The sequence below is a fragment of the Ranitomeya variabilis genome, chromosome 4, assembly GCF_051348905.1.
Source record: "Ranitomeya variabilis isolate aRanVar5 chromosome 4, aRanVar5.hap1, whole genome shotgun sequence".
In the NCBI taxonomy this organism is placed as follows: domain Eukaryota; kingdom Metazoa; phylum Chordata; class Amphibia; order Anura; family Dendrobatidae; genus Ranitomeya; species Ranitomeya variabilis.
In genome coordinates, this window is record NC_135235.1 from 251,517,192 (window position 1) to 251,533,225 (window position 16,034).

General features: G+C 44.8%; 2 protein-coding genes across 3 annotated transcripts in view; one reads left to right on the forward strand and one right to left on the reverse strand.

Annotated features, from left to right (window-relative positions):
- Window positions 1-16,034, reverse strand: part of LOC143764173 (gastrokine-2-like) — a 137,153-nt gene that overhangs the window by 76,034 nt on the left and 45,085 nt on the right. The window lies entirely within an intron of this gene.
- On the forward strand, window positions 11,402-15,427 carry LOC143768775 (uncharacterized). Its single transcript, XM_077257418.1, has 6 exons — window positions 11,402-11,501; window positions 13,156-13,293; window positions 13,749-13,886; window positions 14,066-14,176; window positions 14,952-15,074; window positions 15,162-15,427. The coding sequence occupies exons 1-6, from the start codon at window positions 11,460-11,462 to the stop codon at window positions 15,258-15,260; spliced, it is 651 nt and encodes a 216-aa protein (XP_077113533.1). The 5' UTR covers window positions 11,402-11,459; the 3' UTR covers window positions 15,261-15,427.

Below are 16,034 nucleotides of genomic sequence, written 5' to 3' on the forward strand. Positions count from 1 at the left end.
CTGATGGACAGGTGGAAACCAAAGGCCGCAACCCAACAAAGTCACCCAGTACCAGCAGTAACCACCAGAGGGAGCCCACAAACAGAATCCACAACAGTACCCCCCCCTTGAGGAGGGGTCACCGAACCCTCACGAGAACCCCCAGGGCGATCAGGGTGAGCTCTATGGAAGGCGCGGACCAAATCAGTCGCATGAACATCGGAGGCCACCACCCAGGAATTATCCTCCTGACCATAACCCTTCCACTTAACCAAATACTGGAGTTTGCGTCTGGACACACGAGAATCCAAGATCTTCTCAACAACATACTTCAATTCTCCCTCCACCAGCACCGGAGCAGGAGGTTCAACCGAAGGAACAACGGGCACCTCATACCTCCGCAACAACGACCGATGGAACACATTATGAATAGCAAACGATGCTGGGAGATCCAAACGAAAAGATACAGGGTTAAGAATCTCCGAGATCCTATAAGGACCGATGAACCGAGGCTTGAATTTAGGAGAAGAGACCTTCATAGGGACAAAACGAGAAGACAACCACACCAGATCCCCAACAAGAAGTCGGGGACCCACGCGGCGACGGCGATTAGCAAACTGCTGAGTCTTCTCCTGAGATAACTTCAAATTGTCCACCACCTGATTCCAAATCTGATGTAGCCTGTCCACCACCACGTCCACTCCAGGACAATCCGAAGACTCCACCTGACCAGAGGAAAAACGAGGATGAAACCCCGAATTACAAAAAAAAGGAGAGACCAACGTGGCAGAACTAGCCCGATTATTAAGAGCAAATTCGGCCAGTGGCAAAAAGGCAACCCAGTCATCCTGATCAGCAGAAACAAAACACCTCAAATAAGTCTCCAAGGTCTGATTAGTTCGCTCCGTCTGGCCATTCGTCTGAGGATGGAATGCAGACGAGAAAGACAAATCAATGCCCATCTTGGCACAAAACGTCCGCCAAAATCTAGACACAAACTGGGATCCCCTGTCAGAAACGATATTCTCCGGAATCCCATGCAAACGAACCACGTTCTGAAAAAATAAAGGGACCAACTCAGAGGAGGAAGGCAACTTAGGCAAGGGCACCAAATGAACCATCTTAGAAAAGGGGTCACACACAACCCAGATAACGGACATTTTCTGTGAAACCGGGAGATCAGAAATAAAATCCATGGAAATGTGCGTCCAAGGCCTCTTCGGGATGGGCAAGGATAACAACAACCCACTGGCCCGAGAACAGCAAGGCTTAGCTCGAGCACACACTTCACAAGACTGCACAAAGGTACGCACATCCCTAGACAAGGAAGGCCACCAAAAAGACCTGGCCACCAAGTCTCTAGTACCAAATATTCCAGGATGACCAGCCAACACAGAAGAATGGACCTCGGAGATGACTCTACTGGTCCAATCATCCGGGACAAACAGTCTTTCTGGGGGACAACGATCCGGTTTATCCACCTGAAACTCCTGCAATGCACGTCGCAAGTCTGGGGATACGGCGGACAATATTACCCCATCCCTAAGGATACCAGTAGGCCCAGAGTCTCCAGGAGAGTCAGGCACAAAACTCCTGGAAAGAGCATCTGCCTTCACATTCTTTGAACCTGGCAGGTATGAAACCACGAAATTGAAACGAGAAAAAAACAACGACCAACGAGCCTGTCTAGGATTCAAACGCCTGGCAGACTCAAGGTAAATGAGATTCTTGTGATCAGTCAAGACCACCACACGATGTTTAGCACCCTCAAGCCAATGACGCCACTCCTCAAATGCCCACTTCATGGCCAAAAGCTCCCGATTACCCACATCATAATTGCGCTCGGCGGGCGAGAATTTTCTAGAGAAGAATGCACATGGCTTCATCACCGAGCCATTAGAACTTCTCTGTGACAAAACCGCCCCCGCTCCAATCTCGGAAGCATCAACCTCAACCTGAAAAGGAAGTGAAACATCTGGTTGACACAACACAGGAGCAGAAGAAAACCGGCGCTTAAGTTCCCGAAAGGCCTCCACAGCCGCAGGAGACCAATCAGCAACATCAGCACCCTTTTTAGTCAAATCAGTCAAAGGTTTAACAATACTGGAAAAATTAGCAATGAACCGACGATAAAAATTAGCAAACCCCAAGAACTTCTGAAGGCTCTTAACAGATGTAGGTTGTGTCCAGTCACAAATAGCCTGAACCTTGACGGGATCCATCTCAATAGTAGAAGGAGAAAAAATGTACCCCAAAAAATAAATCTTCTGGACTCCGAAGAGACACTTTGAGCCCTTCACAAACAGAGAATTGGCCCGCAGAACCTGAAACACCTTCCTGACCTGTAGAACATGAGACTCCCAGTCATCAGAAAATATCATCCAAATACACAATCATAAACTTATCCAGATATTCACGGAAAATATTGTGCATAAAGGATTGAAAGACTGACGGAGCATTGGAGAGTCCAAAAGGCATTACCAAATACTCAAAATGGCCCTCAGGCGTATTAAATGCGGTTTTCCACTCATCACCCTGTTTTATCCGCACCAGATTATACGCACCGCGAAGATCTATCTTAGTGAACCACCTGGCCCCCTTAATGCGAGCAAACAAATCAGTTAATAATGGCAATGGATACTGATATTTGACTGTAATCTTATTCAGAAGGCGATAATCTATACAAGGCCTCAGGGAACCATCTTTTTTTGCCACGAAAAAAAAACCTGCTCCCAGAGGGGACGAAGATGGACGAAAATGTCCCTTTTCCAAGGACTCCTTAATATAATTCCGCATAGCAGTATGCTCTGGTAGTGACAGATTAAATAAACGACCCTTAGGGAACTTACTGCCAGGAATCAATTCTATAGCACAGTCACACTCTCTATGAGGAGGGAGCGAATTGAGCTTAGGCTCCTCAAAAACATCCCTATAGTCAGACAAAAACGCAGGGATCTCAGAAGGAGTAGATGAAGCGATTGAAATCGGAGGTGCATCACCATGAACCCCCTGACATCCCCAGCTTAACACAGACATTGTTTTCCAGTCCAGGACAGGATTATGAGTTTGTAACCATGGCAGACCAAGCACTAGTACATCATGTAAATTATACAGTACAAGGAAGCGAATCACCTCCTGATGAACGGGAGTCATGCGCATGGTCACTTGTGTCCAGTACTGCGGTTTATTCATAGCCAATGGTGTAGAGTCAATTCCCTTCAGAGGAATAGGAATAGGAACTTCCAGAGGCTCCAGACGAAAACCGCAGCGTTTAGCAAATGACCAATCCATAAGACTCAGGGCAGCGCCCGAATCCACATAGGCATCGACGGAAATGGAAGACAGTGAAAAAAGTCACAGACAAAATGAACTTAGGCTGCAGAGTACCAATGGCAAAAGATTTATCAACCCTTTTTGTGCGTTTAGAGCATGCTGATATAACATGAGCTGAATCACCACAATAAAAACACAATCCATTTTTCCGCCTATAATTTTGCCGTTCACTTCTGGACTGAATTCTATCACATTGCATAGTCTCAGGTGCCTGTTCAGAAGACACCGCCAACTGGTGCACGGGTTTGCGCTCCCGTAAACGCCGATCAATCTGAATGGCCATAGCCATAGACTCATTCAGACCTGTAGGCGTAGGGAACCCCACCATAATATCCTTAATGGCCTCAGAAAGACCATTTCTGAAGTTTGCAGCCAGGGCGCACTCATTCCACTGAGTAAGCACCGACCATTTCCGAAATTTTTGACAATATATTTCCGCTTCATCATGTCCCTGAGAGAGGGCTAATAAAGCCTTTTCAGCCTGAATCTCCAGGTTAGGTTCCTCATAGAGCAATCCCAATGCCAGAAAAAACGCATCCACACTGAGCAATGCAGGATCCCCTGGTGCCAATGCAAATGCCCAATTCTGAGGGTCGCCCCGCAGGAAAGATATTACAATCTTGACCTGTTGAGCAGGGTCTCCAGAGGAGCGAGATTTTAAAGAAAGAAACAATTTGCAATTGTTCCTGAAATTCAGGAAGGTAGATCTATCTCCAGAAAAGAACTCTGGAATAGGAATTCTAGGTTCAGACATGGGAGCGTGAACAACAAAATCCTGTATGTTTTGAACTTTTGCCGCGAGATTACTCAGGCTGGAAGCCAAACTCTGGACATCCATGTTAAACAGCTAAGATCAGAGCCATTCAAGGGTTAAGAGGAGGTAAGAAGCAGCTAGACAGCAATTAAGGGCTAGGCAGCAAAACTCTGAAGGAAAAAAAAAAAAAAAAAAAATTTTTTCCCTTAAACACTTCTTTTTCTCCTGCTTCAGCCCAAACAATTAACACTTTGTGGGCCGGCTATACTGTCATGAATCCCCAATGGCTAGGGATAGCACAGGACAAGCAAAGTACCAAGTAATAACGGACGAGCTCTAGGGTGATGGAACCTGGGCTGACCGCTGCCCTACGCCTGACAAACGCAACTAGAGATAGCCAGGGAGCGTGCCTACGTTGGTTCTAGACGCCACGCACCAGCCTAAGAGCTAACTAGTACTGCAGAGAAAATAAGACCTCACTTGCCTCCAGAGGAATGAACCCCAAAAGATATAGTTGCCCCCTCACATGTATTGACGGTGAAATGAGAGGAAGGCACACACATAGAGATGATATATATAGCTTTAGCAAATTGAGGCCCGCTGTAAACTAGAAAGCAGAAAGATACAAAAGGGGACTGAGCGGTCAGCAAAAAACCCTAATCAAAAAAACCATCCTGAGATTACAAGAACCCATGTGCCAACTCATGGCACATGGGGAGAACCTCAGTCCACTAGAGCTACCAGCTAGCATAGAGACATAATAAGCAAGCTGGACAAAAAACCAAACAACTGAAAATCAGCACTTAGCTTATCCTGAAAGATCTGGGAGCAGGTAGGCAGGAACCAAACAGAGCACATCTGAATACATTGATAGCCGGCAAGGGAATGACAGAAAGGCCAGGTAAAATAGGAAACACCCAGCCTCTGATGGACAGGTGGAAACCAAAGGCCGCAACCCAACAAAGTCACCCAGTACCAGCAGTAACCACCAGAGGGAGCCCACAAACAGAATCCACAACAGGGGACCCTCAATTGCCTTCTCTCTCCTGAGTAGCGAGCACATGTGTTGCGTGCGGCTTTGTAATGTTCTTGCAATGTGTAATGTGTTGTATATGTTCTCTTAATATTTTACACTGTAATGTGAATGCATTTGTACATGTTTAGCTTAGGGAGAGAGAGCTAAGGGTTAAACAGTTGGGAGGAGTTAAAAGGGGATGGTGCAAAGCCTCTGAACTTAGGGAAGGGACTTCCTGCTCTTACAGCAGAGCCCAGGCAGGTTGCCCAGGGCAGGGCATGCACCATGGCAAGGACAGAGGATTCCCCAGTTGGGGGGATAAAAGCTGCGCTAGCTTGATGGGCAGCATGGATGGACACTGGCTCGCCTGGATCGTCCCCAGGAGAACTACGGGGTTCGGGACCAGGATAGGAGCTGGTGCTATGTAACACACACAGAGGCTTCAGGAAAAGTGCAGGAAATATTGTCTTGATTGCACCATGTTCAGTAACGTTTTACCGTTGGAGCCGAACTGTGAATTGTGTTTCCTGAGACCTCGTCCCCTGCAACCGGAGTGACTGTGTGCTAAAGGTAACTCTGACTGTGACTTAGTGAACTCACCCACGACTACCACCCCATGCCACCTTGTTACACCCACATCTGTTACTTGCCACAGGTGAGTGTGAATGAGCATCACATGCTAGAAACAAAGTTGTTTGCCCAGAGTTTTGGAAAGGTGCCAATAATTTTGTTGATGGACTGAAGTCTGGAGGTCATGGATGTCACCATCGCTGGTCTCCTCTGGTGTGAGGCTTTGCAGCAATGATGGCCTGAAGTCTGGAGGTCCTGGATGTCATCATCACTGGCGTCCTCCGGAGTATTACTTTGCAGTAATAGTAATGATTGCCTGAAGTCTGGATGCCATGGACGTCACAACTACTGGTTTCCTCCTATGTGAGATTTTGCAGCAATGACTGACTGGAGTCTGGAGGCCATGGACGTCACCATCGCTGGTCTCCTCTGGTGTGAGGCTTTGCCCTTTATTGGATGCTGCCCTTCCTGTGGTTGTTCCTTCCCGGTGAAAGACCTGGCTATTCATTGCTTGCGTTGAGAAACACATGATGGTGTCTCCATGGCTTTTCTACATGCATTTGCATATTTCCCTTTAGGGATGGGGGCAGTGTTCTGGATCACTGCGTTGAGAAACACGTGATGGTGTCTCCGCAGTGTTGGATGTTTTGATCTCCCCAAGGTCATTCACCCTTATGTTTATAGTCTTTTCACCAGGCACTGCTCCTAATAGCCAGTTTCCTACTCCACACTGATGAGGGGCAAATACCCCGAAACAGCTGTCTGTGGATGGATACCATGTTTTGGCATAGGTTGTTTTCCTTTATTGGATGCTGCCCTTCCCGTGGTTGTTCCTTCCCGGTGAAAGACCTGGCTATTCATTGCTTGCATTGAGAAACACGTGATGGTGTCTCCGCGGCTTTTCTACATGCATTTGCATATTTCCCTTTAGGGATGGGGGCAGTGTTCTGGATCACTGCGTTGAGAAACACGTGATGGTGTCTCCGCAGTGTTGGATGTTTTGATCTCCCCGAGGTCATTCATCCTTTTGTTTATAGTCTTTTTACTAGGCACTGCTCCTAATAGCCAGTTTCCTACTCCAAACTGATGAGGGGCAAATACCCCGAAACAGCTGTCTGTGGATGGATACCATGTTTTGGCATAGGTGGTTTTCCTTTATTGGATGCTGCCCTTCCCGTGGTTGTTCCTTCCCGGTGAAAGACCTGGCTATTCATTGCTTGCGTTGAGAAACACGTGATGGTGTCTCCGCAGCTTTTCTACATGCATTTGCATATTTCTCTTTAGGGATGGGGGCAGTGTTCTGGATCACTGCGTTGAGAAACACGTGATGGTGTCTCCGCAGTGTTGGATGTTTTGATCTCCCCGAGGTCATTCATCCTTTTGTTTATAGTCTTTTTACTAGGCACTGCTCCTAATAGCCAGTTTCCTACTCCACACTGATGAGGGGCAAATACCCCGAAACAGCTGTCTGTGGATGGATACCATGTTTTGGCATAGGTGGTTTTCCTTTATTGGATGCTGCCCTTCCCGTGGTTGTTCCTTCCCGGTGAAAGACCTGGTATTCATTGCTTGCATTGAGAAACACGTGATGGTGTCTCCGCGGCTTTTCTACATGCACAGGCTTTGCAGCAATGACTGCCTGATGTCTCGAGGCCTTGGCGGTCACCAACCCCTGGTCTCCTCCGGTATGAGGCGTGGCAGCAATGATGGCCTGAAGTCTGGAGGCCATGGACCTCACTATCGTTGGTTTCCTCTGGTGTGAGGCTTTGCAGCAATGATGGGCTGAAGTCTGGAGGCCATAGACGTCACCATCACTAGTTTCCTCTTGCATGAGACTTTGCAGCAATGATGGCCTGAAGTCTGGAGGCCATGGACATCACCACTACTCGTTTCCTCCTGTGTGAGGTTTTGCAGCAATGACGGACTGAAGTCTGGAGGCCATGGATGTCACCATTGTTGGTCTCCTATGGTGTGAGGCTTTGCAGCAATGATGGGCTGAAGTCTGGTGGCCATGGACGTCACGATCGCTTGTTTCCTCCTGTATGAGACTTTGCAGCAATGAAGGCTTGAAGTCTTGAGGCCATGGACATCACCACTACTGGTTTCCTCCTGTGTGAGGTTTTGCAGCAATGACGGACTGAAGTCTGGAGGCCATGGAGTGTAGGTCGCTGATTTCCTCCTGTGTGATGCTTTGCAGCAATGACTGCCTGATGTCTCGAGGCCTTGGTGGTCACCATCCCTGGTCTCCTCCGGTATGAGGCTTTGCAGCAATGATGATCTGAAGTCTTGGGGCCATGTACATCATCATTGCTGGTTTCGTCCTGTGTGCAGCTTTGCCGTTTGTTTCTGCCCCTTTCTGCCTTCAGTTTTGTCTTCAGTCTGTGAAATGCAACTCGATGGGCCGAGATCTGGTGATGACTCGGCCATTGCAGAATATTCCACTTCTTTGCTTTCGCAGTATGTTTTGGGTCATTTTCCATCTGTCCTGTGAAGTTCCATCCAATCAACCTTGCTGCATTTAGGTTTGTAACTAATAAGTCATGTTAGAATAACCAAATTTCCTTCTATGATGGAATCACTGACTGGGTGGATCAGGGAAACACAGTAGATATAGTATATCTCAACTTCAGCAAAGCATTTGACAAAGTATCTCATACTATCCTTATTGAAAAAATGACCAACAATGGAAGGGAGAAGGCTACGGTTAGTTGGATTCATAAGTGGCTCAGTGATCAGACCCAAAAAGTGGTAATAAATGGCTGCACATCCAGTTGGAAGAATGTCTCAAGGGGGGGACCACAAGGCTCTGTCCTGGGCCCTGGGCTGTTCACAACTTTATCAATGATTTAGATGAATGTATTGAGGGAAAACTGAGGGAGAGCTAATACTAGAGAAGACAGAGAAAGGATTCAAAAAGATCTAATCAAACAAACTGTGGGCAGCAACGAACAGAATGGTTTTTAACAATGAGAAATGCAAAGTCCTACATCTGGGCAAGAAAAATGAAAAAAGCATCTACAGAATAGGAGGAACAGAACTAAGCAACAGCATGTGTGAAATAGACTTGGGTATACTAATAGATCACAGACTGCACACGAGTTAACAGTGTGATGCAGCAGCAAAAAGGTAAACATAGTTCTAGGGTGTATTAAGAGAAGCATAGAGTCTAGATCACGTGCAGTAATTATCCCCCTCTACTCCTCCTCAGTCAGGCCTCATCTGGATACTGAGTCCAGTTCTGGGCACATTTTAAAAAAAGACATTGAAAAACTGTAGCAAGTTCAGAGAAGAGCGACCAGGATGGTGACAGGTCTGCAAAGTATGTTCTACGAGGAACGGTTAAAGGATCTGGGAATGTTTTGCTTGCAAAAAAGAAAACTGAGAGAAGACTTAATACATGTCTACAAATATCTGAAGGGCTTTCACAGTGGCATAATCATTATTTTCATTTGCACATGGAGACACAAGAAGCAATGGAATAAAACTGAAAGGGAGAAGATACAGATTAAATATTAAAAAAAAACTTTTTGACAGTGAGGGTGATCAATGAGTGGAATAGGCGGCCACGAGAGGTGGTGAGTTCTTTAATTGAAGTCTTCAAACAGATGCTGGACAGACATCTGTCTGAGATGGTTTAGTGACTCCGGCATTGAGCAGGGGGTCGAACACGATGAAGTTGGAGGTTCCTTCCAACTCTAACATTCTAGGATTCTATGATTTTACTGTATGAGCAGAAAGTATCACCCTGCGCACACAGGATTCATACAGCTGCCTCTGTCTTCAGTCACATCAACAATAAACACTAGTGAGCTGGTGCCATTGGAAGCCATGCATGCCCGCGCCATCACACCGCCTCCACCATGTGTTACACAGGATGTGGCGAGGATCAGAAGCCGCTCAAAGCCTTCTGCAGACTTTCTTCTTCTATCATTCTGGTACAGGTTGATCTTAGTTTTGCTTTTCCAGACCTGGCGCCTTTTTTAGATGTTTTTTGGAAAAGTATAATCTGTCCTTTCTATTTTCCGGCTGATTAACAGTTTGCACCCTGAGGTAACCCCTCTTTATTTGTTCTCATGAAGTCTTCTCTTTATGGTGGTTTTAGATACTTAGACATCGACTTCCTGGAGACTGGTCTTCACTTGGGGTGATGTTGTAAAGGGATTTTATTCACCATGGAAAGGATTCTGCAATTATCCAAAACTGTTATCTTTCGGGGACGTCTAGGCTTTTCTGAGTTCCCGAGCTCACCAGGCCAAAACCTGGGTCACCGTCCAAATATTTTGTCAACTAACTGTAGACATTAATATATCTATGTATTATGTGTTGTGTAAACCATTGGATACCAGAAACTGAGAAACTAAACCAATGGTGACAAAGGACTGGGTCTCTACACTGAACCACTGGTCACGAGAGAATAAGACACTAAATCACAAGCCGCCAGGGACTGGACAATGAACTACTGAACACCAGGGACTGACATACCAACCCACTTCACATCAAGCACTGGACATGTAGCAGCAGACATTCACATAACACATACTAAGGACTGGACACTAAAGCCCCCAGACTTCAGGGAGTATGACACTAAACCACTGGATTCTGGGACTGAGACACATACAGTTGTGTGGAAAAAGTGTTCACCCCTTCCTGATTTCCTATTCTTTTGCATGTTTGTCACGCTTAAATGTTTGAGATCACCAAACAAGTTTAAATACTAGACAAAGATATCACACAAAAATGCACTTTCTAAATGAAGGTCTTTATTATTAAGGGTAAAAGAAATCCAAACCTACAGGGCCCTGTGTGAAAAAGTGATTGCCCCCTAGACCAAATAACTGGTTGGGCCGCTCTTAGCAGCAACAACAGCAATCAAGCGTTTGCGATAACTGGCAAAGAGTCTTTTACAACCCTCTTGAGGAATTTTGACCATTCATCTTTGCAGAATTGTTGTAATTCAGCCACATTGGAGGTTTCCGAGCATGAACCACCTTTTTAAGGTCATTACAGCATCTCAAACGGACTAAGGTCAGGACTTTGAATAGGCCACTCCAAAGTCCTAATGTTGTTTTTCTTAAGCCATTCAGAGGCGGACATGTTGATGTGTTTTGGATCCTTGTCCTGCTGCATAACCCAAGTGTGCTTCAGCTTCAGGTCACAAACAGATGGCTGGACATTCTCCTTCTGGATTTTTTGGTAGACAGCAGAATTCATCGTCCTATTTACCACAGCAAGTCTTCCAGGTCCTGAAGCAGAAAAACTGCCCCAGACTATGACACTACCACCACCATGTTTTACTGTTGGTATGATGTTTCTTTTCTGAAATGCTGTGTTACGTCTACACCAGATATAATGGGACATACACCTTCCAAAAAGTTCATCTTTTGTCTCATCAGTCCACAGAGTATTCTCCAAAATGTCTTGGGGATCATCAAGATGTTTTCTGATAAACTGAGACTAGCATTTCTATTGCTCTGCAGTGGTTTTTCATCTTGGAACGCTGCCATGCCGGCCATGTTTGCCCGGTCTCTTTCTTATGGTGGAGCCATGAACACTGACCTTAACTGAGGAATGTTCCCTAATACGATTTATTATTATCAGGCTGCAGAATAGACTTTTTAGAGAATCTGATGACGCCTTGAGGGCACCGTTAATAAGTGCATGTGACGTGTGTGACACCAGGGCGGCATTAATAACATTTTTATTACCGTAATTGGGGCTCATTCCAAGTTCCTTCTGAGGGACAGCCCCGGGCCCAGAGCTTCCCTATAAAGAGTCCAGTGGGACTGGAGGCTTCAGACCAGAGAAGCCATGGAGCAAAAGACACAAGAACAGCTCAACATGAATCTGCCGGTAAGAATGATAGCAAGGATTGTAAATTATAATATGCACTATGTGAGGGGTAATAATGTGCAGTATATAGGGGGCAACAATAATGTAACACATCACATAGGGGCTAATTATAATGTGCAGTATATAGGTGACAATAATAATGTAACACATCACAGGGGCTCATAATAATGTGCAGTATATAGGCGACAATAATAATTTAACACATCACATAGGGCTAATAATAAGGTACAGTGTATAGGGGCTAATAATAATGTAACACATCACTTAGGGGCTAATAATAATGTGCAGTATATAGGGGGCAACAATAATGTAACACATCACATAGGGGCTAATAATAATGTGCAGTATATAGGCGACAATAATAATGTAACACATCACATAGGGTTAATAATAAGGTACAGCGTATAGGGGCTAATAATAATGTAACACATCACGTAGGGGCCAATAATAATATGCAGCATATAGGGGCTAATAATAATGTAACACATCACATAGGGGCTAATAATAATGTGCAGTATATAGGGGGCAATAATAATGTAACACGTCACATAGGGGCTAATAATAATGTGCAGTATATAGGGGACAATAATAATGTAACACATCACATAGGGGCTAATAATAATGTGCAGTATATAGGCGACAATAATAATGTAACACATCACATAGGGGCAAATAATAATGTGCAGTATATAGGGGACAATAATAATGTAACATATCAGATAGGATCTAATAATAATAGGCAGTATATAGGGGACAATAATAATGCAACACATCACATAGGGGCTAATACTAATGTGCAGCATATAGGGGACAATAATAATGTAACACATCACATACGGGCTAATAACAATGTGTAGTATATAGGCGACAATAATAATGTAACACATCACATAGGGGCTAATAACAATGTGCAGTATATAGGGGAGAATAATAATGTAACATCACATAGGGGCTAATAATAATGTGCAGTATATAGGGGCTAGTAATAATGTAACACATCACATAGGGGCAAATAACAATATAATATACATCGTATAGGGGCTAATAATAATGTGCAGTATATAGGCGACAATAAAAATGTAACACATCACATAGGGGCTAATAATAATTTGCAGTATATAGGCGACAATAATAATGTAACACATCACATAGGGGCTAATAATAATGTGCAGTATATAGGGGACAATAATAATGTAACACATCACATAGGGGCTAATAATAATGTGCAGTATATAGGGGCTAATAATAATGTAACACATCACATAGGGGCAAATAACAATATAATATACATCGTATAGGGGCTAATAATAATGTGCAGTATATAGGCGACAATAATAATGTAACACATCACATAGGGGCTAATAATAATTTGCAGTATATAGGGGACAATAATAATGTAACACATCACATAGGGGCTAATAATAATGTGCAGTATATAGGGGACAATAATAATGTAACACATCGCATAGGGGATAATAACAATATAATATACACCATATAGGAGCTGACAATGTACAGTATATAGGTGGTTAGTAAAGATATATGACATTTAGAAGGCTAGTAAAATCTTTGACTTTATATGGGGGCTAGTAATAATACAATGTCCGGTATATATAAGAATAGTGATCCTATAATGTACGTATCTCCCCATCAGCCATACAGCCTGATTTCCAAACCACTAGATCCCAGGAAGAAGTGGTTGGTGGCCATTGTGACCGGACTCATCCTCGCTGTGACAATCGCCATCATCGTCACCCTTACCATTTACATGAACCAGAAGAACGCAGAGAAGGTGACGCTCCACCTAGAATACAATGTATTTCAGTTTATTTTTAAGTTTTAGTCTATAAAAGCTAAATCTCTTGTTTCCTCCTGAAAACAATCATCAAGTTACTGTTGACGGATTGAACTTGTGTCTCTTCAGGACTCTGAGCAGATTTCCACTTTATTGTTAGAGATTAATGTCTGACTGCTTACCTATTACTAATAGTCGGAGTTTTCCATAAACAATTCAGCCAATAAATAGCATCCAGCAATGAATCTGTAATAATCAGGTGGAAAGTCGCTGCCACACCTGGCGCCCACCGACCATTGTGTGGGACCCCACCTCAATCAGACCCTCATTCACACCTGGACATCATTGTGCAGGCACTTGAGTTTCCCACAGCCGCCTATAGATCCCGTCTTTTCTCACTTTATCCTTTTCTTGATCGATTTCTTGTTACAATGTAACAATCCTTATTGCAGATGGTGGAGATGTCCTACACTTCGGGGGCCGGAGGGAGCGTCCATCAGACATTTTATAGTCACGATGGGGGGAATGTATTTGCCATCTTCCTCACATCCGATAAGTTTTCTGCCTCCGTGCTCCTGGACTACAACCAGGTAAGATCTGTTTATGGGATTGGGGAGACGTGACTGCCATGATGTCCTCCACTGGGGTTACCAAACCTTCCAAAAGTCGAAACCTATCTCATAGGAAATACTGCCAGGGGGCGATCACCCAGCTTTCAAAGAAAAGTAAGTCTTGTTCCTGCTTTATTATATGTTTTATTCCTGCCCAGAAACTCATTGGGATCCGGACTGAGAACCGCTGCTACCTGCTGAGAATGGATGAGTCTACAACCCCGTCCCAAGCGGACCTGCAGCGGACAATAGAGCACTACGAGGCCAGTGTAAGTCCGGATCCATCTCCCTGTGTCACGTCCTCCTGATCCAGTCTCCTATATGTAGGGGGCGTCAGGAGATTAGGGCTGATTGTATGGAGAGGACAGGTCCTAGACTGGAGATCATGTGTCAGAAGGATATCTGGGCAGATTGGAGATGTTGCAGCAGTTCAGGCGGGAGATGATGAGGGCGGCCACAAGCTTTTTGATCTATTCCAAGTCAGAAAAGGAGCAAATTTAGGAAACGTTCTTGAAGAAGCAGGATGTGGTGTCTTAGATTTGAGGTCTGATAGAATGAAACCAAAAGTTATCTAGAAGCATCGGACTCCTGAGAGTGGGCAGTCCACACCGCCGCTCCATTCATTCCCTACAGGGAGAAATGTTTGCCTTTGGGTATAAAAATTCTCCATCCTGCTGATGAGTGCAGGTCCCAGAGGTCAGACATCCACCGATATCCTGCACATAAGTGAGAGCTTGTGTCATCAGATATAACCCCTTTATCTGTGAATGATAGGTCTGGGGGGGATGATAGACAGATGATGAGTTCAGTTTTTCCATGTTGAGTTTTAGACTGTATGAGAATGAACATGAGCATGTGATACATAGTGATACAACATTACTCATTTCTATTTATTTATGTTCAGTCTCAGGTTGATACATTTCTAACGACTGATTCCTTCTCTGTAATCCAAAGATCAGACCCCTGGTCTTGGGGGGGTCGGCCTGTGACAATGGTGTTAGGAGGGGTCTTCTTTATCACCATCTCTTTCCATTGACCCCACAGAACTCCACTCTCGGGAACACCATCGCCCTCAGCTTTACCTCAGTAGAAGAGGCCAAACCTGTGGATTTGGGCTTCAATATACACCTGATGTGCGGCAACCTCGCCACCTACTGGGCAAAAATGGTAAGTGAGGTGCACAGAGGTATAATAATAATCCAGGTATATGGTTACAGGCACAAGGGCTATAATAAAGGCTTTATCTCTTTCCAGGTAAAGATGACACGGAAAGTAGCTCCTCAAGGAGAAACAATTATCATTGTCACTTCCGATGGTACAGTAATCGTTATACAACAGGGACCGATACATTGATTCCAAGTTACCAGCTCTCCCGTCAATATCTGTTGTATAATCTGATATTTCTGTGTCAATGAGTGAAGAGCACAAGATCCAGATAAATGCAGAAGAAGATTCTCGCTGGACACATTGATCGCACCGCAGCGACCGCTGTCATAAGTAAAATGATGTAACCCCGATAATCCGCCTAATGTGATATTATTGTAGCAAGCGTCGCATCATGTGGATATAAAGGTCCAGATCATCAGCAGGTTTCACCAGTGTTATGGAGTGAATGCCTCTCAGTTAGTGACTTTTTTGTGTGAGACAAATTCATCAGATGATTTGCGCCTTTTTTAGAGTTGTATTTTGTTGATTAGGAAATCTGTGAAGGAAGGGAGCAGCCATTATAACGCCACTACAGAAGACCAGGAGCGCACATAGAAATCGTAGGGCCCCAGAGCAAAAGTGCTAATTGGGACCCTCGCTCCCCACACAGGTTCATTGTGCCCCTATTGGAGCCCATCTGTGTTCTCACTATTATACGGCCGGGGTCACATTTGTGAGTGCAATGTGAGAAACTCGCGCTAGTCTCCCACCTCAATACCTGGCACTGAAGGAACATCATAGAAATACATGTATCCGCACGCTCCTGTCCTGAGTGCCGGGTATTGAGGCGAAAGACTTGTGCGAGTTTCTGACATGGCACTTGCAAGTGTGACCCCGGCCTACCCCTCTCATGGCCCTCGTAGACTAAGCTGCCCCCCATAATTCCCTCATCCTACACACACACACAGTATGAGGTTGCCA

What these genes read in the sequence shown, in the direction of transcription:
- LOC143768775 (XM_077257418.1), top strand. Translation starts at nt 11,460, where the DNA reads ATGGAGCAAAAGACACAAGAACAGCTCAACATGAATCTGCCG. An exon ending in AGCTCAACATGAATCTGCCG is followed by an intron (nt 11,502 to 13,155) that starts GTAAGAATGATA and finishes TCTCCCCATCAG; the next exon opens with CCATACAGCCTGATTTCCAA. An exon ending in ACCAGAAGAACGCAGAGAAG is followed by an intron (nt 13,294 to 13,748) that starts GTGACGCTCCAC and finishes TCCTTATTGCAG; the next exon opens with ATGGTGGAGATGTCCTACAC.